The sequence below is a fragment of the Caloenas nicobarica genome, chromosome 16 (assembly GCF_036013445.1).
Source record: "Caloenas nicobarica isolate bCalNic1 chromosome 16, bCalNic1.hap1, whole genome shotgun sequence".
NCBI lineage: Eukaryota > Metazoa > Chordata > Aves > Columbiformes > Columbidae > Caloenas > Caloenas nicobarica.
The window spans coordinates 5,509,366-5,528,907 of NC_088260.1; the positions used below are offsets into that span (position 1 = coordinate 5,509,366).

The following is a 19,542-nucleotide window of genomic DNA, read 5'->3' on the forward strand; positions in this document are numbered from 1 at the left end:
ATCCTTCCCTTGTGCCCCTTGCTAAGAAGTATCAAAATAATCAAGTACCAAAGAACTATCAAAATAATAAAATTCCTGTCTATAACATGTCTCTTGAACCCGAAATCCCGCTGTGCTGCCCAGTCAGTCCCCAAGCCAGTATCTTTCCGACACCCCAATCGTTTTAGAAGCGCATGAGACAAATACCGTACAAAATCTCTCATTATCTCTCGAGGGTGATATTTTAAGTACTTAAATTATCTTAAATTTTATTTTACAAGGTTTAAAACCAAGTTTGCTCTCTTGTTATTTGCAGCCATAACGACCTGCCTCTCTCTTGTCACTCTCTGAGCACTAAATCCACTTCTAAATTAAAAAGAAAAGTGAACGGAGAGCTGGAGCCCCGATACGAACACAATTAGGAGACGGAGGAAAAACCCACCTGCAGCCCCATCGGGGGGGGCGATTTTCATGGGGTACGGCGGCACGTGGGCGGTGTCGGGGCCCCCGTCTTTGCAGGGGCAGGTGAAGGGGATCCGCTCCTGGTTGCAGGCGAACTTGATGAACTTGCAGAGCTCCTCCTGCGTGAAGAGCTCCAGCGCGCTCCAGAAGAACTCGATGTGCTGATCCGTCTCCATCAAGCCCACCTGGTACATGGTGTGCGCCTGCGGGAGAACAGAGCGAGACATCCATGGCTGCACCCTCCCCGGCACCGATCCCCCCCACTTAATGCTCTAAGGGGACAGGAGGGGATGGTGATGACACCTCCCTCCCCAGGTTCTCCTGCCATTTTAAAATCACTTGGAAATTCAGCCATAGCAGAGTGTTAATGTACGTGGGTTTGTATCTAGAGTGTTAATTTATGTGGTTTTGTATCCTTTTGGTCCATCAGATTCTGTGACAGGCTCATCTCGGTGTGTTTTCCCTGTAGCACAGGCAGCATTCATTGCTATTTTATTTAATCTGCAAGTCTGGGGCAGTCCAGCATTGCTGTTGTTTGAAAAAAACACAAAACAATGCTAATACCCACAGTTGAGGATACTCTGCAACTTCTGACACAAGTTCTGTTCATGGTGTATTTTTCACAGTAACAAAATGAAAGTTTTTAGGACCAGAAGTTGTCTGTTACAGATTAATTTTAGGTTTTCAGAAATTATTTGCAATTCGAAATAGGGGCAATGGCTCTTCAGCCCTTAGCTCAAGTGGCAAGTATTGAGTCAAGCTCAATAAAACGGAGATACATTTAAAATTTGATGTTAAAAAGTAAATTAATTAGTCCTCTCTGGAACAAGCCTCATTCCTATTATTTCCAGTAAAAACTTAAAAAACCTCCTTGGGGACAAAACAGAGTGTCCAAGTACAGGCCAGGGATCCACCAGGACCGTCCTTGGCTGTATCACAAGCAGGAGATTCTCCCCAACACGTTCCAGGGGGAGCGTCCCCTCCTCTACATGTTACACAGGTACATTTTAAGAAGATTTTTCACACTTTTTTTTTTTCCCCCAGTTTTTCACACCTTGAGGAACTCCAGGTTGATGTAGGGAAGGCCACACGTCCTCAGCTCCATCTCCAGAGGCGTCAGCGTGGTGAGGAGCTGCAGGGGGATGATGGAGCCCAGGCCCGCACGCACAGCCGTCATGCACTCCGGCGTCTGCAGCTCGCGCATCCTCAGGCTCTGGATCGCTGCTGCGTACACGTCCTTGTTCTCCCATCTGCAGGGGCAGAGATTCAGGACAAGAAAGGAGAGTGAGTACAAACCCCTCACCCTGACCCAGACCGTTCCATACAGGAGGGTTTTACGGGGAGATTCCGCTTTGAATAACCAAGAGCGAGCATTAAGCTATTTGCATTCTGGTGCTTCCCAATCTCATTCCACTTTCCTCAGCTTCCTCTCTCACTCTTGCCCGTTTCTCACAAGCCTCAGAACTGGGTGTTCACTTGAGCTGTGCTTCTCAGCTCTCCCTTTTGTACAGAACGAACGGCAGCGCCAGAGATTCCGAGTTCCTGCCAGCAAATGTAAAGCTTTCCCACATCGTTCCAGCCTTCAGCTTGTTAGAAAAGCATCTCTGGAGAGCCTGGTGCCTGGAAAATTATTCCAGAGATGCTTCTTTAGCACATAACCCTGTGCAACATCCTGCCAAGACAACTGCTACTCACGCCACGGGGATGTGCCTGCCCCTGGGACAAAGCTCCACTTCCTCCCCCGTCATGGTCAGGTAGGTGAATTTGCAGCACGGCTTGTTGGGACAGTCAGGGCTCTCTGTCGCCAGGTGCTGAGAAGCAATTTCTGCGCACAGAGCTTCCAATTCCGTCTCATCGTTTATCTGTCATGAAACACAAGAACAGTATCTGATGACCAGCATGTCGTAGCATTATTCTTGTAACTCATTTGAGGCATCACCACAATGTACAAAGTGTCTTATATCATCTGGAGACACCATGGGCAGTGCAAGTCAGTAACTGCTTTGGCAGGTTCTTTTCTGGTTTGGCACTGCCGGGTTCCAATAGACATTTCAGAAGCCTCAGTTCTGCTGTGCCTGGCAGCAGAGGAGACTGAGCAGCTTTTCCAAGCCACCAGGATGTGAAATCCTGCACTCAAGATGAGTCAAAATACTTCAAAGCCCTGCTCACGTGAAAAATATCTATGAGCAGTGAAGCCAACCACCAGCATGCAGGGCAGGCAGCTGCTAGAACGTGCTTGTGGGGGAAACCCTGAAAAAAAAAAAAAAAAGAAAAGAGGGAAAAGAAAAAAAAAGTTCTTTACATTTTCAAATTTTTTGACGTAGTTGTAGGTGAGGATGTCGGCTTCTTGGAGATCAACATCAGGATCCAGTGGCTCTCCCACCAGGGTCTTCCAGAAGGACGGCAGGAGGTCGAGTGGCAGAGGAACATCTGCTCGAATGGCAATACCCAAGAGCTGCCCGAAGAAATGGAATAACTGCTCCTCCGCGTAGGTTATGGGGCTGGGTGTCAAAATGTACCTCCCCTTCAGAAACAAACGAAAAAAAAAATAAAGCACACACAAAGCCATATTTAATAACCGGTGCACAACCTGGTCCACAAGTTAACACAATTGTGAAAATCCTGATTTGAACACAACAAATACTGTTCAGTTGGCTACAAATGGATTTGCTCAAGTGTGGCATGGAGCCTGTATATATTATACAGTGATATATCATGTTATCTTATTACTTAATGATCAAAAGCAATGCCATTCAGATGGTTTCCTTGATTGCCCCACTTTTACAAGCTCTGTTAATAGGCGTTTACAAGACTTTCCTGTATCTGTGTTCTCAGTTTGATATCTAAGTCTTCCAGTTGTGGGATGTTTCTGAAATAGCCTGGACATGCAAAGCCAGATTTGCTACACAGCTGGTCTTAAGTTGAGAGAAATGAGCTGTTTTCCAGCCTTGTGGATACTCCTAGGAAGGAACCATACCTAAAATACTGCAAATTCTTTGGGCCACAAACTTTCTCTTATTTCTATCTACCTACCTACTACATAAAGTAGGAGGACACTAAAAATGCATTAAGTAGCAGGGAGGGAGCGTCTTGTTCTACAATCAATGGGACTGACTTTCCTGGTAACACTCCTTGGGTAATTCCAGCAGAATATGACTTGTTTGGGATGGACAACTGAACCAGATTCACTCTCAGTGAACTTTGACCAGGAGTCTTAATTCTGCTGCATTTTGCAGTTTTGACTCCTTGGCTGCTTCTTCAAGTGCCTGCGGTGCCACTCGAAGTGCAACTTCGAGCTCTCTCAGGCACGCGAGACCTTTCTGGTGAGATGTGCTAACACTGCAAACTGACCGTGTCCTACTCCTGTTCAAAAAGACAAAAGCGACTTCATTCCCTGCACTGAGACACCGCACCTTGTTCTTATTCACAGCAGAGCTGGGGCACAGCAGGAGGAGGGAGAGCGAGGAGCTCTGTAACTCTTTACAGACTTGCCAAAGGAAGTGACGGAAAGATCCACCTGAAAGAGAGAGGGGCAAAATAATGAAATGCTCTCTGAGGCTTGTTACCACTTCCCTTTTTACCCAGAATTTCTCCTTGAAATCCTGTTTTGAGCCTCAGATTGCACCCTTCACCTCTCTGACTGCACAGCCACGTGGCTAAACAGGACTGGGGGACATGCAGCTGTGCCAGCAAGTCCACGTTTAAACAATTACATGCGAAAAATATTCATTGAGTTGCTTCCTGCTGAATTCCTAAGCGCTGCTTTGGCTTCCAGCGCTCTGCATGCAAGACTGGCACAAACACCTGTCAGACCAGTTGGCCTGCAAATGGGATTCATTACTCGATTAGATGAGTGGTGCTGTCTTCACAATGCAGAGCATTGCCACAGTTAAATGCAGTGAGGCAACACGTCAGAAATCATTACAGTCAAGAGAAGGCGTCGTAATCTTATCGTTGCTGAACACTTTCTGTTGAAAAGCAGCACCCGTATCACAAGGAGCCCATCTCTGTGCTGGTCAGGTGAAGTTACGTGTCTGTTCCCTCACATGAGGTTCATTCTTATAACGGGTGACATGAAAATTATTAAAACGATTACAAGAAATACTGTACGTCTCCTCACGCAAATGAGGAAGATGCAATTTTAATACTACTTACTGCAAAAATTAAGGGTAGTTTTTAAAGCAACAAAACCCTTTTTATACTTGCCACCTCTTCAGTTTGACTGGGATGAGCTGCAGTTCGTACTCCTGATGTCAGGTTGAAAACTGTTCTCAAAACCACCTCGCTTGGGCATGAGCATTTTTAGTTGTTAATACTTGAATATTCCTTGCCAGTGACATTTGATAATGTATCCTATACCAGTACTTAGGGCATCTTTATTGACCACGCAGTCTCGTGTCACTTCAACAATAAAGACCACAGCAGCATTACCCAGCTCATTACCAACAAGTACTTAAAAAAAAAAAAAAAAAAAAAAAAAATCTTCGTTCTCAGCACAGTCTGGGTTCACCATGGCTGAGCATCACAACAACCTGAAGAGACATTCTTACTAAATGCTTCAAAACCAGATTATTACTTTATTCACTTTCTCTAGTTAGCAAAGTCACACGCCCAGCCACTGATGCTTCCTGCTGTATTAACTAGAGTATTAAAATTAACCACCTGGCTCGGTTAATTCTTGGAAGCTTCATTCTGTTCTATCTGCAGGATTACAAACACCTAACGCTGCTCCTTAAAGTTGTACAGGAGCCACATCCTGCTGAAAACCTGGATTCCACCCGGAACAAGTTCTCACGACTGCACCTGATGTCACCCGCGCTGGGGACTCCCCGACCCCAACTCACTTGTCCCGTGAACCTCCTCCCCCGTGAAGCGGATGTTGAAGGCGTACGTGGGGTCCCCCCCGCTGGCCAGCTTGACGCAGAGCTGCGAGGACGGCACGCAGGCCAGCTGCCTGGCTGCCTGGCAGAAATACGAGTTTTCTGAAGAGCGGATCTCCCCTGCGTAAAAACAAAGGAAAAAAAAAAATCCCCATATTCAGAGTATTTTGCATTAATAAGTATCTGAGTTTGGTTAAACCAGACCTGACTGGTTGCAATTTGGAAAAAGATCAGTGTTTCCCATACCTCCGACTATTTCCAAGGGATCCAGGGTGATTTCTGGGGCTGCGTGATCAGCAGTTCTTTGGACAGTGGCGTTCAGCACTCTGTTCATTACAGTTACCTTTGTGTCGTAAAAGATTAGGCCTAAAGAGATAAACACGTATTTCTGCATAGTTAATCTATCCTTCTACAATCCTATTTTCTGAAATTCTCTAATGGTCAACAGTAGAATAATAATCTCATCTCCATCAGGTAAAAGATATGGCCACCCCTTCAATATATATATTTTTAAAGTATTTGTTACTAATCTTTACTGGAAGAAGCCTGTTGGGTTAGAACACTGATGAACACAATTCTAATGTTATATATATAGATCCTAGCAACTCCACCAGAGTCTCTGTAAATCACAAACACTTTGCCAAATAGCTTTCAGAAATCCGAGATGTTTTGACAGTAATGCTAGAGGCAAGAAAACATGATAAAAAGGGGCGACACATTGCACCATAAATATAGACTCTATTAAGACGAAACCTCCGAACATTTCTCACTTCCCCATGCAGAGTTTACAAGTTGATTTTTTTTCTTAACTGGGCAAATACAAAAACCTACTTACACACACCCCTTCGTTGACTTTGGTATCTTCTTCAGAAGATACCACGTTTGGGAAATGTAATGACCTAAATCTCGGTTTTGTTTGGTGTCTAATGGAGCTTTTAAATGCTGAATGCACGGTAAGTATTTTCTTGATGTCTGTAATTTTACAACTTCAATGACAACGAGGATGCCAACATGTCTCCAGACTTTCCCCTGATCGGCTACTTGTTGACTAACAAAGAATTTTGATCTATGGATACCCCAAGAAGATGAAGGCACATTTGAAGGCCACCCACGGACAGAAGACAACTCTCTCCGTGGCCAAGAAAAGCGCACAGTGTCTAGAGTAACTACTTGCAAGAATAATTCCACCCCTTAAAAAAAATGAAGCAATAAAAGAAAACACTCCCACACTGAGATATACTGGTGGGTTAACGCTGTTTTTTGGCTGTCACCTCAGAATTTGTGCAGCTTATTGGGCTGAGAATGAAGCCGATACACCTTATTAGCTCATCGAACCCCCTAACTATTTCACCTTCCCTCTCCCCTCCATGTTCTCATTTCCGTCATGTGTATACACACATTGAAACCTTCTGCGAAATATACTATGAAATGCAACATTGCGCATTGTGCAGCCTTTCAGAGAACAAACCCACCTTTGGCCTCCTGCAGCAAGGCGGCGATGCTGTGAGTGTACATCTCGCTCTGCCGCAGCTCCACCAGCGGTAAGAAGAACGTCTCCAATGTCGTATTGAGAGACTGAAGCAGCGCAAACCGCAGGCGCAGACTTTCAACGGGAACATCTGAGGTGGGAAACGTCCAGTCAGAGAGGTGCAGCGATTCCCCACCTGCTGCAAAGTCCATCCGCCCAGCAGCTTCAGTCAGAGCCACAGAAGCTTCCTCCTAAAGTGGCTTCCTCCACATCTCTGTGCACCAACACAAGGGCTGGAGACACACGAACAGCTGTGATTTGAAATCTTCCTTCCTGGCTCTTGAGGCTCTGGGTGTCCGAGTCCTGTGTCTTTCATCATTGCTGAATTTGCATTATTTGGAGACCCTCTTACAGAAACTCGGTGCTTAGAACAGGATTTGGGTGACTCAAATCTGCCTAGGCCCAGAACTGCAATCTGACCTTCCTTCCCCCCGCAAGCCAGACTCACCGCTCTGTCCCCGCCCCAGCCTGAGCCAGGAGAATCACAGAATCCCTTCCACAGAATCTGGCCCAAGGCAGCGCTGCACCCAAGCACAGCCTGGGAGAGAGAAAACCTGGGCCTGGTGTTCCCCTCCGCCCACACAGAGTCCAACCTGCAACCTCCAAGGAACGTCCCAGCCACCTGGGTGACAGCCCAGGAGCACCGCCCAGCTCTCCCGTTGCAGAAACCATCTATACGTACTCAACAGACAGGAAATTCTGGGATCTGCTGCATCAGCTGTATCCAAATAAACTTCATGGGGATGGAGCCGCGCTGGGGTAATTGCAAGGTGGCGACAGAGCCGGTTAATGTACTGAACAAGGGCCACATCCATTTCCAGGGTCCATTTCCGGGACGCTTTTTGAGCGTGTCTGGCATCAATGCAGGCACACCTGAAAGGTAAAAGGTGTCAGACCTCTTGCAGCCTACACCAGGGAGCTGCATCTACTGCTCTCCCCTTTTCTTAAGCAGAGTTGTTTCATTACAAAAATTCCAGTTTGAGAACATGAACTAATTTATTGCCTACCTTGCCTCACCGTTCTAAAATAATAAGCCTATTAAACTTACTGCAGTGGGTACAGGAGAAGGGGATGTGGCAATTCGCTTGTGGCTTGACACAGGGAGATAAGGAGGATTTATTTAAGAGACTTTCTTCCTGTACGGTATTAACAAGGAAGTTTCTGTTCCCTCCTGTACATTACTGCTGACCCAGTGAGAACACTGCCAGTTTAAACAAATACCCAGTGCCCAGAACAGAAAGCTGTTGTGGAAGGAACCCAGAGACAGCAGATGGATCTACAGTTCTCATCAAGCCAATTTATTATACAGTTTGGAAGCTATAAAGGACAGTATGGCATATGATTTTGTTAGCTGTGTTCTGTACAAGGAAGTCAGGAACCTACGTTTTGATAGTATATTGACTCTTTAAAAGCACATTTTAAGAAAATAACCAAAATTTTTCTCTACAGGACTTGCAGCCACGAATAGAAATTTATCTGTTACTAAAACACTGGTTAAAGCTCCTTGGAATAGGAACACTTGCGATCAAGTTGTTTCAAGTGAGCACAATTGATCAGTGTCACCTTTACAAAAAGGTTTGCAAAGTTTACCTTTCAAAATGTAGATCATATCCACAGGACAGAATTGCCCTCCACACACTCCGGATATCCTGTTTAGATCGGTCGACCACAAATCTGTGAAATCCATCCAGTGTCAAATACTTCTCCTCAGGAACTGACAGCAAAGATACAACCATCAAATAGTTAATGACTATGACATGGACCCAGGAGAAGAGCTGGTGCAGGAAGCTCTGCCTGCCAACTCTCTCCTGGCTCTGCCCTCCCCACCAGGGCTCATTCCTCAAGCAGTTCTAAACATCGTGCTGTTCCAATTGAGTAAATGGACTCATTCTTCCCTCTCAAGGACACAGATCCCCTCTGGAAAAGCTCCACCAACATATCTAATCAGGTTTCAAGGATCCATCCTTGGCTGAGCGCTGAAATTCCCCTCTTCTGAGCTAACCTGGCACTTCCTACAGCGAAGAGCAGAGTCCAGGCTCATGTCTATTCTCTTCTACCTGACTAGAGAAAGAAATACCAAGCAAGACCCAGCACTAACTGCTCTCATGGCACAGCTGTGCTGTCTCCTCCATAGACAGACTAATTATAAGGCATCCGAAGCTTCACTTTGCTCCAGTTTTCCTCCTGTAACTTAATAATTTTCCTATATAAGTTGAGAAACCACCTAGTTCAACCCCATGATATCCTAATCCCACATTGTACAAAAAGCCCCTCAAAACTCCACTTCTTAGGCAGTCAGTCCTGTGCGGAATGTGTTCACATGGCCTATACATACTGTTGCGCGAATTGCACGAACATGGTTTGCTCTCATGTGCATTGATGAGTCCAGATTTACAGATATACAAATAAAAGCAGAATTTTAAGTCACTACTTAAAAAACCCCTAAAGTTAGCCTCATTAAACCCAAAGACAACCCAAATCTATTGTTACATCATATAAGCATGTCAATATAAAAACCTTTTTTTTTTCTATGATGTAATACTACAGAAAAATTCTACACAGCTCCTACCTTCCTGTTTCTTTGTGGGAGACTTTTCAGGGTCTTTCTCTTCAGGTTTACTCTTCTCAGGAGACTTTGGCTTTACAGTAGGTTTCTTCTCACTTAAGGCTGTTCGGCTAAGGGACAAATGAATGTTAGGATGAAAAGTTTTCTTTCAGCTGTTCAAGAAACCAAGACATTCCTTGATAATCTCAAAGTCACATCTTCCTCTTTCAATCAGTACATGGAAATCCAGAGGGTGGGTGAATAAAAACAGATTCCTAAACAGAAATCAAATGTTTCACAACTGTCAAAAGGCTGAAGACACTAACCTGACACTATTGAGCATGGACTTTTCCTTTGTAGGTTGTTTAGTAACAGGGCGCTTGGTGCTCACAACCTTCACTGGATGTTGCTCCTTGCCCGCCTTGTTGTACTTGCTCTTGTCGAATTTGGGCTTGGGCACACCATATTTCCTCAAAATCTTCCAACACAGGAAGCGAATAATTACCCAATGCCTTCAAGTTACACAAAAAGATGCTGAAAAAAATTTTCAAAGCACTACCTGAGTGAGCTGGTCCTCTAGCACCTTCTTTGGAGGGCGGACATTTGTGAAGAACACATGGAGGAGGTTTCCAGGAGTCTGGGAATTTATCTGCTCTTTACTGAGATATATATCAGCAACCTTAATGGGTTTGGCTGGAGTCAGGCTCAACATCTGCTCAGAATGGATGCAGCTTTTAAATATTTCTGTGAGGACTTCCCGAGCACCTGGGACCAATTTCTCACCTAATTTTAAAAAAAATGCAATATGGTACAATGTGCCATGACAACCGTTTAGAATTTGAAACATGAAAAAACATTCTGAATTCAGCTAAAACATTGTATCACATGCAACTTGCCCCAAGAGAGAAAAGTCACTCAGAAAAATTCTACCAGCAGCCTTGACCTTTCTGCACTCTGGTGTCCCATTTATGACGGAGAACTGAACGCCTTCTCCTGTTCTGGCCACGTACTGTAATTATTATTTGAGTGACTATAGTGGCAATGAAAAAACAGATTATTTATTATGCCAGAATAAAAATTCTGTTGTGTAGGTACAGATCAACACCTACCAATTGAACTAGTAGTCAACTGAACTTCCTCCAAGTATTATCCTCCCATTCCCTGATTCAGAATTCTGGCCCATTCCAGGTATATCAGAGTCTATACAGTTTCTTTTTTATTTACTTATCTATTTATTTTTTTACTGTTTGATTAGCTTTGAGGACAGTTGAACAATGTTCAGATCGCAAATAGCTGCTTGTCAACTGATGAGAGGGTGGAAACTTGCTTTGAAATTACTCCCTGGCTCCCCCTTGTTGTCACCCATCAATTATTGAGTCATCCTAAGTTTACACCAGTGAGGAGAATCTGATCCCCATATGTCCCCCAAAAATGCACAATGTGAGATATTTGCAAATATAAAAACCACATACCTTTTATTGACTTATCATTAAAATAATCTTCTAGTGCTGGGCTCCCTTGTGTATCAAATAAGCTCTGGTTTACCGTAGAAACAGTTAAAATCTCTTCAGTTGACATTTCCATCAGTTCATCTTCACCATCCAGACTTGACAAACCAATGAGGTCACTACTATTAAATAGACTGGCTCGGATTTTCTCTATTTTAGCTCTTGACCTTATCTGTACAAATAATGAAATCAGTTAAGAGAAATTCTGACAAGATGAATCAGCTTCTATTTATATTAAATTTGGGTCTTAAGCTTTCTCCCCCTCCCTATGTGGATAATCACTATTGCATCTCTTCTACCATTCTTCTACATCAATAAGTTGATACCAGAATTCAGGGTCAGCCTTGAAAAAAATCCTTTCTAAGAACATCTGGCCACTGCAATCACCATGCTGCAGGTTAATCAGGCTCAGCTCTGAACCAGCTACTCAGTCCCGCAGAAGAACCTTCACAGAAGAAAACACATGGCACGCTTTTTCCTGAACAGTCAGATGATGGTGTTACACGCAAACCACAGAAAGTACAGTATTTCTCAAAGCCAGAGGTTAAAAGTTACTAGACTCAAATCTCATTCTGTCAGAAAAAAATGACCCAAAAGACATCCTCTCCTGATTGAAGGCTCTTACCTCCACTACAGCAAAACCTTTGATTGGCCGTGACAGCAGCGGCTGGTTGTCCAGAGATGTGACCGTGTACATGGATCCAACATCGGACACAGACACCGTTTCTGCGTTATCGAGTGGTTCCCCAAGGCTGCCGAGGCTGCCAAGGCTCCCGGTGCTGCAGTGGGACAGATCCAAACTCTCCTGGCTGGACACGACATGCGGTTCCAGCAATCCTGGTGGGATTGCCAGTTCCAGCCCAGCCTGAAACTGGTCGACTGAGATATCGCTAACAGTCCGGGAGATGCCCTGTGAGCTGCAGAGCGAAGCCTGGCTGGTAGATGCTGAAGCGCTGACGCTCATGGCGGGTGTGACGCTGCTGGAGCTGCTGACATCCAAACTGTCTGCGCTACTGGAAACGGTTGGCTTTTCCAGCTCAGTTCTGCATTCTCCTCCTTCTGCTTTGTCCTTCGTTTTTTTGGGATCCTCCTCCTGCAGAGGGATATAGATCTCGTCTTTGAAGACTCCGCCGTGTGCGTTACACGCTTTTCTGATGGCACTTCTGACCGTGCTCTCCTCTAAGTGCGTGGGTATACCAGAAATGACAAGCAAGCGGCTGTGAGCTGTAGGACCTACGAGCGCCTGACACGCGTCCGCAACAGCATCGTTGGTCACCCCCAGCCCTTGGGGATCCTTTTTAGTTAAGTGCCTGAGGATTATAAGCAGAGTCAGTGCTCTGTGAAACCACAACATATCCTCAGGCTTGCTGCCTCCAATGCTGAGGATAGCGGCATCTGTTTCAGCTGCTCTGGATGAAGAACGTTTGCCCGAAGACGATGTCTTTTCGCGCTTCATTTTGACTTTTTTCCTCTTTGACAGCAAGCTTGGACTCTGTGGTGTCTGTCCTGGAGAAGATGAAGATGAGGAGGAAGAATCACTGAGGTTTGGGGCACTTGTTGAAGACATCACATTAGCTGTCACGCTCATATTGATGGGTAAGGTCACTTCTGCTACGGCAAGGCAGATTTCCATCAGAGCATGGAAATACGTCGAAAACCTTCCTTGGTCAGCCACCCCAACACCAGAACCACCACAGGCACTTCCAGACACCCAGTTTTGTGTTTCTTCGTCATACAACTTGTGAAGTTCTGACTGCAGGGCCATCAGCATCGCCAGGCAGGGATTGAGCTGCAGGGCAATCGAAGACGACAATCCTGCGGGATTTTTCTTCTGCTCCAGATTGTGAATTTTGCGAAGCAGCTCAGCCAAGAGATGAAAGATTAATTCTTTCACACACGCTGCCATGTCAGTTGTCCAGAGAAAGTTCCCTGTGTGTGGAAGGCAAGATACAGCAGTCATCAATATTTCAGTTAGCAGCTTTATTACGTGAGTTGCACCAGTAACATTAAAAAAAACACAAGAAAAGGTTGTTTCACCAGCTGTGTATCAGCAGCAAGAAAAACAGGAAGGCTAGTCCAAGAAGTGCATATCAACAGAAAGTTTCTGGAGTTTGAAGAAAATTTCAATGTAATGGAAGAGCTCAGAAATACCTTGTGTACGAATTTCTTTTTCTAAACTCTCCATCTGAGCCAGCACACTGTTGGTGCTCATTACTAAGTAAATACCGCACTCTCACCTAAAAATTCCACTACTTGCAAGAGGACTGAGGCAGGAATAGTATCCAGTTCGTCTTCTGATTTTCCATCCCCATCTTCCAACTTCCAAGTTAGGAGCTGCTCTGTGAATGCCATTGCCAGGGGGAATTCAAGGGGAAGAGAATGCAAGACCAGCACAGCTCCAGGGGGAGGAGACACCCCTAAGCAAAAAGGTCAAAGAAAATACTTATCATGAGTAAAAGTATTGAATTACCTTTTAGCATTTTTTTAAGGCTAAATTTATGCTGAGAATTTGCTCTTTTAAGTACCTTGTAATAAACAAATAGGAACGTTTATCTAGAACGATAAGTTGATATAATCTATAATTATAAAAGTATTGATAACATTTTGTTTACATGACATATGAAATGGAACTATTGAAATCTAACTACATATAGGACTTTCACAAAACCATTTCTTTGTAGTATGATGTGTCTGATCAGTATTGAGAAAAACAGATACTGCAGTTCAGCAGAAGAACTTGAGGATGCCCAGTGAAAAGTTTTAAGAGTTTACTGCAGCTCAGTCACCTTCACTGCTCTATATAAATCACAGCCTCTGCCTTAGGCTGGAAGGGTAAAAAGAATATTATGATTGCTCCTGCTTGAGAAGCTGGGATGACTTAGGTATTAATATATTACTCTGTATATTAAAGGGGCTCTACAATCACCTACATAAGGAAAAAAACAATCTCCATCTGAAACACAGCATCTCAAAGAGCAATAGCACCAACTTGAACACTGCAGATATATTCAAAACCACTGCTCTGTGAACTCCCAGAAGACAAAACTCAGGAAAAAAAATCCCACAAATTGTGACATATTTAACAGAACTAACAAAATCAGAGTCAGATAGCTTCCAATGTTCATAAACCCATGTTTTCTTGGCTAAGAATGATTGCATATTTCTGCTAGGACACAATTCTTAATCCCTTGTACAATAAGACTGTGATAACCAATGGCAGGAATGGTGACAATATAGGAAGCTCCTACAGAGGCAACGATGACACTTGTCTCCCTTCGGAGAATACAGTTTAAAAGGTTTTTAATTTTCTTTTTTTTTTTTTTACCTAGTTTGATGTGGACCTTGTCCGTGGGGGTGATGACTGAAGGGTACTGATTGGTGGTTGGGGGCGGCGTTAGGCCCGTGTTGGTGGGTGAGGCATCTCGCGGGTAGCACACCGCTTCAATCAGGTTTAACTGACCGTTCCTTTTAACTTTATGCCCGAGTCCGTAGACGAGCACTCGAGCCCAAGGAGCTTTATACAGGGATGAACTAAGAGAAGAGCGAGAACAGTTCAGTTAGACTGTAACTACCCACTCAACATCCCAACCCAATCACAGAAAGATGAGACGCGCTGCAATATTCATCCCACGACCCAGAAAATTAATCTCTGAGGAGAGAAAAATCTAAAAAAATGAGCACCTACACACTCTGGGCCAACAGAGGCTCAGTGGCAAATCTTTAATCTTCGCCGCTCTTGGCCCCTCAATTACTTACTCTTTGCGGAATCCAGACTGACTTTCCTTACAGGACACAATTACAAATGCAGCCCCAGGAAAATTAACATCCATGTTGACTTTGGATTCTGAAATGGGGAATTCTTCCGCGGGAAACTGTTCCGGTGCCGTCTGTAACACAGCATTTCATAATGAAAGACCTCGAGCGGCAGCAGCAAAACACCTCCCTCTTCTTTTTTCAAATAAAATATTGCATTGCGAATGACACAGTGTGAGGCCACTTCATTTTAATATGATCCAGAGTATCGTTATTTATTGTTTGTGTGCCCACACCCAGTGTGCCCACTATGATGAGAATAGGAATATAATCCATCCTGGGAAACAATTCAGTGTGATGGACAGTATTAGGGAAGTCAGTATCACATGAGGCTCATTAGAAAGAAGGCAGGACCTAAAAACCACGCTTCTCCCAAAACATTGCTAAATATTTTACCTGCAAAAAGGAGCAGATCTGTTTAGTGAGATCTAACAGACTCTCCTCTCCCTGATGCAGTGTCCGAGTGATGGCGACCGTCAGCCACTCCCTGATGGCCTGCGAGTTGCCTTGGTAGAACAGGTCTGTGGCAGCGCAGTTCTGGGAGCGGACGCAGTGCTGCAGGGACTGGGCCAGAAGAATGGAACTGGAACTGATTGTGCCGTCTGTAAGAAGAAGACAAATTGGAAGGTCAACATGTTTATGTAGCCTGTGAAACAGACAGTGGAAAGGCAAGTTTTAAACACTTGGAAGACTACAAGTCTCTACTTCCACTCCCGAGCAAGTGCAAACCTCTTCCCAGAGGTCAGCGGCAGGAAAGATCCTCCCAAGCCCAAACTTGGAGCCCTGACACAGGCTGTTGCAGATCGGGTGGCCTCTAAATGCCAGCTGTGATCGTCACCTGCCTGGAGGCAGCCCTTCGAGGGGTGCCAGGCACGCCACGCTGTGCTGTCACAGCTGCCTCGCTTTGTCCCGCGTATGGAGGTGGCGTGTTGCAATGTACTGCCAAAGAACCAGGAGGAGAGGTGACAGTAAGTGCTCTCTTCCCTGCTCATTCTAGATGGGGTGAAAGCGGCTTTAGCTGTTCTCAAGCTTTCCCCACAGTGGAATGGGACAACTTTTGGGTGGCCCTGAGCAGGTCACAGCCTTGACATCTCATGGCTGTCACTGGAGCTAATGGGAGAAGGCAAAGAAAGACAAAGTGCAGCACACAAAGGAGCGAGCAATTCACCAAAACGCCGGGCTGGAAACCGGATGTAGTAGCAGACTTGAATTAGACATATTTTAAGGAGGAAAAACGAAACAAAAGCTTGTGAAATTATTCTCAAAGCCATGCAAAGTAGTGCTGTACTCTGCAAGAGGATCTTTTCCAATGCGGCATCTGTTAGAGGAAGCCAAGTTTCAAAGTAATTGGAGGAGGGAACAGGACTCTTTCCAACGGTAAATAATTACTTTCAATTATTAATAGCCTATATTTAGCACTTCCTACTTCCTCCTTATGCTCCAGCCACGTTACACACATTTCTTTGCATGCAGAATAGCTTTGTCATGATAATCGTCTTCGATAACACTCACTTGAATTAGCCAAAGATTCTTTTCCATGATTCAGCACATACATTCTCTAATCAGATCTGTGATTCCAGTAGGAAAAGGACAAACCACTTTGTGAAATGAAGAAGAGTTGAATTTTGAAAACTGAGACCCAACTGCCATTTGGTTTTATTACCCTGGATTCAATCTATAAAACACACTCAGTTCCTCACAAGTATCCCACATGGATACTCCCTCCCCGCAATAAACGGAAGAGCACCAATGACAAATAGGCAGGACCACTCTGAATGGACCCTTAGGAGGGACTCCAAACTCTCTTGAACATTTTTAATTAGATTATTAACAACAATTTCAGTTTAGTACCCTACCACTAAGGTCAGGAGTCCATTGAGACAGTTTTTCAAACACCATCATTATTAACTAATGAATCAATAAGTGCCAAATTAATTAGATTTTTTTTTTTCCCCAGAAAACTACTGTACCAAACAAAGCTGTGATAAAAGTCAGTGTTTACCAGGAAGAGGTGGTGCGAGAAGTTGGTTGGAGAGCAACTGCAGGTGCTCCAGAGTGATATCGCGGATAGCAGGAATATGAAACAGCCGAGTAAACATGTGTGGAGATTTAGGGGCAAAAATATTGAGGAGAGCCATGCGGCAGTATAGCTTGGCCAGAGCAGCTTCGCTTCGCAAAAGCTCTCTAGAAAACACAAACGTCAAAACATAAAATTGCTTTACCACATGTAAAGTGAGCCATATCCAGCAACCTGTCCGTGAATCTGAACATATACACCTGATAAAGGTTCAAGTAGACCCAAATCTTTCTTATTCACTAAGGACAGCACTCAGCCCACCTAATTCTGGCACCAAATTAAGGCGTCTGAATTAGCAGCCAACTCTCCGCAAAGTTCTAGGTAGCAACTGCCTGACAGTGCAAGAAACCTGAGCTTCAAGGAATGTACCTGCTAGACCAGCAGGTACATTTCTATATGACTAAAATCCTTCCAACAAGATAACTGTAACCTATTTCCTTTATTAAAAAAAAAAAAAAAATCAAAACCCCATTATCCACTTACACATTAATGGATCTTTGTCAGCTTTAAACCAATAACTACAATAGATCCAAAAGTTTACTACTACTCAAAACAAGGTTGCAGTAAATAATTGTACTACAGGAAACATAGATCAAGTCAGATAATGCAAATGCCTTCTAACTGCCTTTTTTTTTTTTTTTACCTGTGGATTTGGATGTTGGTATTATCCAGGGTAACCAATCCGTTTGTCGCAGTCCTCCTATAACCCGCGGGCGGCCGTTCTAACATGTCGATAGGATACCAGTACCTGACCAGAACTCCTTCGCTCCTGAGATACGTCTCTACTTGTACCAACTCGTTTACCTGGAACACCAAAACCAACACTGTCAATAAACACAGGAACGCTGATATTTTTTTCTTTCAAAAAGAGAAGCAAACCAGCAGTTCAGGACACTTCGTCACATTTGCTTACAGAGGTGTGACACTGATGCATTAAAATCCCTCTCAACATATCTTTACTCACCGAATCAACATCCAGAACGACACCGTGAAGACCAAACGTCTTCAGCATCCCACGAATTGCAAACTTGGGTAAAGCTGTTCCAACAGCGCTGCTAGTGACGTTGTTACTGTCAGGAGAGCGAGTCACCACTGTGAGACCTGTACAGAAAGGAAAAATACAACTCTTAAGGTACAGCATTTTCCTCAGATTAACAAATTATTATGATTTACACAGCAGGTCCCAAGTACCAGAGCCCCTTCCCTTTCATTTTTCCCTCAAGATACTTTTAGCTGACCTCACCTTTTCGCACTTTATCGATTGTAAATTTGTTTGCTTCATCTTTGATATCCTCGATAGTAGGAAGGTAAAGGTCTCTTGGGATGCCACCGTTTTCCTCGTAGAGGAATTCCACGGTTTGTCGTGCTATATCAACCATTCCTGGTAGACAGAAGCGACTGCTAGTTATTTTCTCCAGCCCCTTGAAAGAAGTCCTGATTCTCATTAACATCATATGCAGACGAGCTATCTAATTACTTAAACATTCAGTCAGGCTGACAGGGAGTGGAGCACTCCTGAGAGACACTTGTGTGCTTCTCATCAGGGCTCAGAATTCTTACTTTGCTCTTACTGGGACTTTCCCACAAACAGGTTGTTTTGCCAGAACTACATTCATTTACAAGTCCCCCCTTATTAAAATGTCCTGCAAAAGTTTTGCATTTATATAGTCACAGACAGAACATGTACACAGACAATTTCTTCCCAAACTATTATTTCAAAGTATTTCTGCAGACACATCACAACAGCACAACAAATTCTGCCACTATTTCTAAAACTATTTTCCCTATTTAAATAGTCCACCACAGTTAAAAGTGTTAAAGAAAAAATCACGATCCCAAAACAAGTCCTAAGTACTTGACAAAAACAGCAAGTGATTTTTTTCTTTAAAGTTTCCATCCCTGCATACAGTAAAACATAAGACACGCAGGTGTTATCTTCACACTTATTGCACATTAAATAAAACAACATGCATTGAAATAAACATAGCCATACCTAACTGTAAAGCTCCTTTAATCTGATCCAAGCCAGACTTCCTCTCGGCCTCATTACGGAATCTTCTTCTAATTGTAGGGAAAACTTTAGTTTCCCAGGCTTTAACCAACAGGGCATAATGATCCTCCTACAAAGACAGAAGTTATTTAGAACACCAAGAAGAAAGAACAGTTAACAACAGCTGTATTTGCCTTCAGAAAGCAGGGAAAACTCTTGCGAGGCAAAACTTAAAAATCTGAATTACAAGATCTGTATTTACAGTACAAGTTATAGCAGGCAGAGCTTGCCATGTTCCTCACCCGGGGAATATCATCGTCGTCATCATCATCACTTTCATCATCTGCAATAGGAGGGGGATGAGGATCGGGGCCCGATGTGATAAAATTCTCGTAGCTTAGCTCCATTTTATAGTGGCAAGATGTGTCACTGTCATATTCTGCCAAACACATACGCAAATAATGAGATCAAAAATGCACTGGAAGGCACGCAAAAATATTCCATGAAGTTTTTGAGATATATTGCAATCAGTCTGTGGAAATGCAATACATTTTGGCACAACATAACCAACTGGCTGATTGAATCACCTATAACATCTTAGTGTATTCAAAGCCCTAACAAGATAATTTCTCGTTGTAGTCGCACTGAGAGTAATTTGTGCATCCATATAAAGGACGACCAAAGATTTTTTCAACTGCCCTGTCTAAAATCAAATAAGCACCTATTTGACAATGCTTGTTGTAATGCAGTACCTAAGGAC

At 43.9% G+C, this 19,542-nt stretch overlaps 1 protein-coding gene across 5 annotated transcripts in view; it reads right to left on the reverse strand.

The window, feature by feature from the left end:
• HECTD4 (HECT domain E3 ubiquitin protein ligase 4) overlaps positions 1–19,542 on the reverse strand; it is a 68,698-nt gene that overhangs the window by 3,068 nt on the left and 46,088 nt on the right. For all 5 annotated transcript variants that reach the window (XM_065646206.1, XM_065646204.1, XM_065646205.1 and 2 more), the window contains 25 exons: positions 19,085–19,221; positions 18,786–18,912; positions 18,036–18,173; positions 17,757–17,893; positions 17,436–17,596; positions 16,718–16,899; positions 15,112–15,317; positions 14,659–14,789; positions 14,228–14,433; positions 13,140–13,319; positions 11,528–12,831; positions 10,867–11,074; positions 9,954–10,177; positions 9,721–9,872; positions 9,419–9,525; positions 8,440–8,563; positions 7,532–7,722; positions 6,794–6,940; positions 5,568–5,687; positions 5,286–5,441; positions 3,855–3,958; positions 2,744–2,965; positions 2,137–2,303; positions 1,496–1,691; positions 422–644 (listed from right to left, as the gene is read on the reverse strand). In XM_065646206.1, the coding sequence (XP_065502278.1) occupies positions 422–644; positions 1,496–1,691; positions 2,137–2,303; positions 2,744–2,965; positions 3,855–3,958; positions 5,286–5,441; positions 5,568–5,687; positions 6,794–6,940; positions 7,532–7,722; positions 8,440–8,563; positions 9,419–9,525; positions 9,721–9,872; positions 9,954–10,177; positions 10,867–11,074; positions 11,528–12,831; positions 13,140–13,319; positions 14,228–14,433; positions 14,659–14,789; positions 15,112–15,317; positions 16,718–16,899; positions 17,436–17,596; positions 17,757–17,893; positions 18,036–18,173; positions 18,786–18,912; positions 19,085–19,221 (5,250 nt within the window). The remainder of the gene's footprint in view (positions 1–421; positions 645–1,495; positions 1,692–2,136; positions 2,304–2,743; positions 2,966–3,854; positions 3,959–5,285; positions 5,442–5,567; positions 5,688–6,793; positions 6,941–7,531; positions 7,723–8,439; positions 8,564–9,418; positions 9,526–9,720; positions 9,873–9,953; positions 10,178–10,866; positions 11,075–11,527; positions 12,832–13,139; positions 13,320–14,227; positions 14,434–14,658; positions 14,790–15,111; positions 15,318–16,717; positions 16,900–17,435; positions 17,597–17,756; positions 17,894–18,035; positions 18,174–18,785; positions 18,913–19,084; positions 19,222–19,542) is intronic.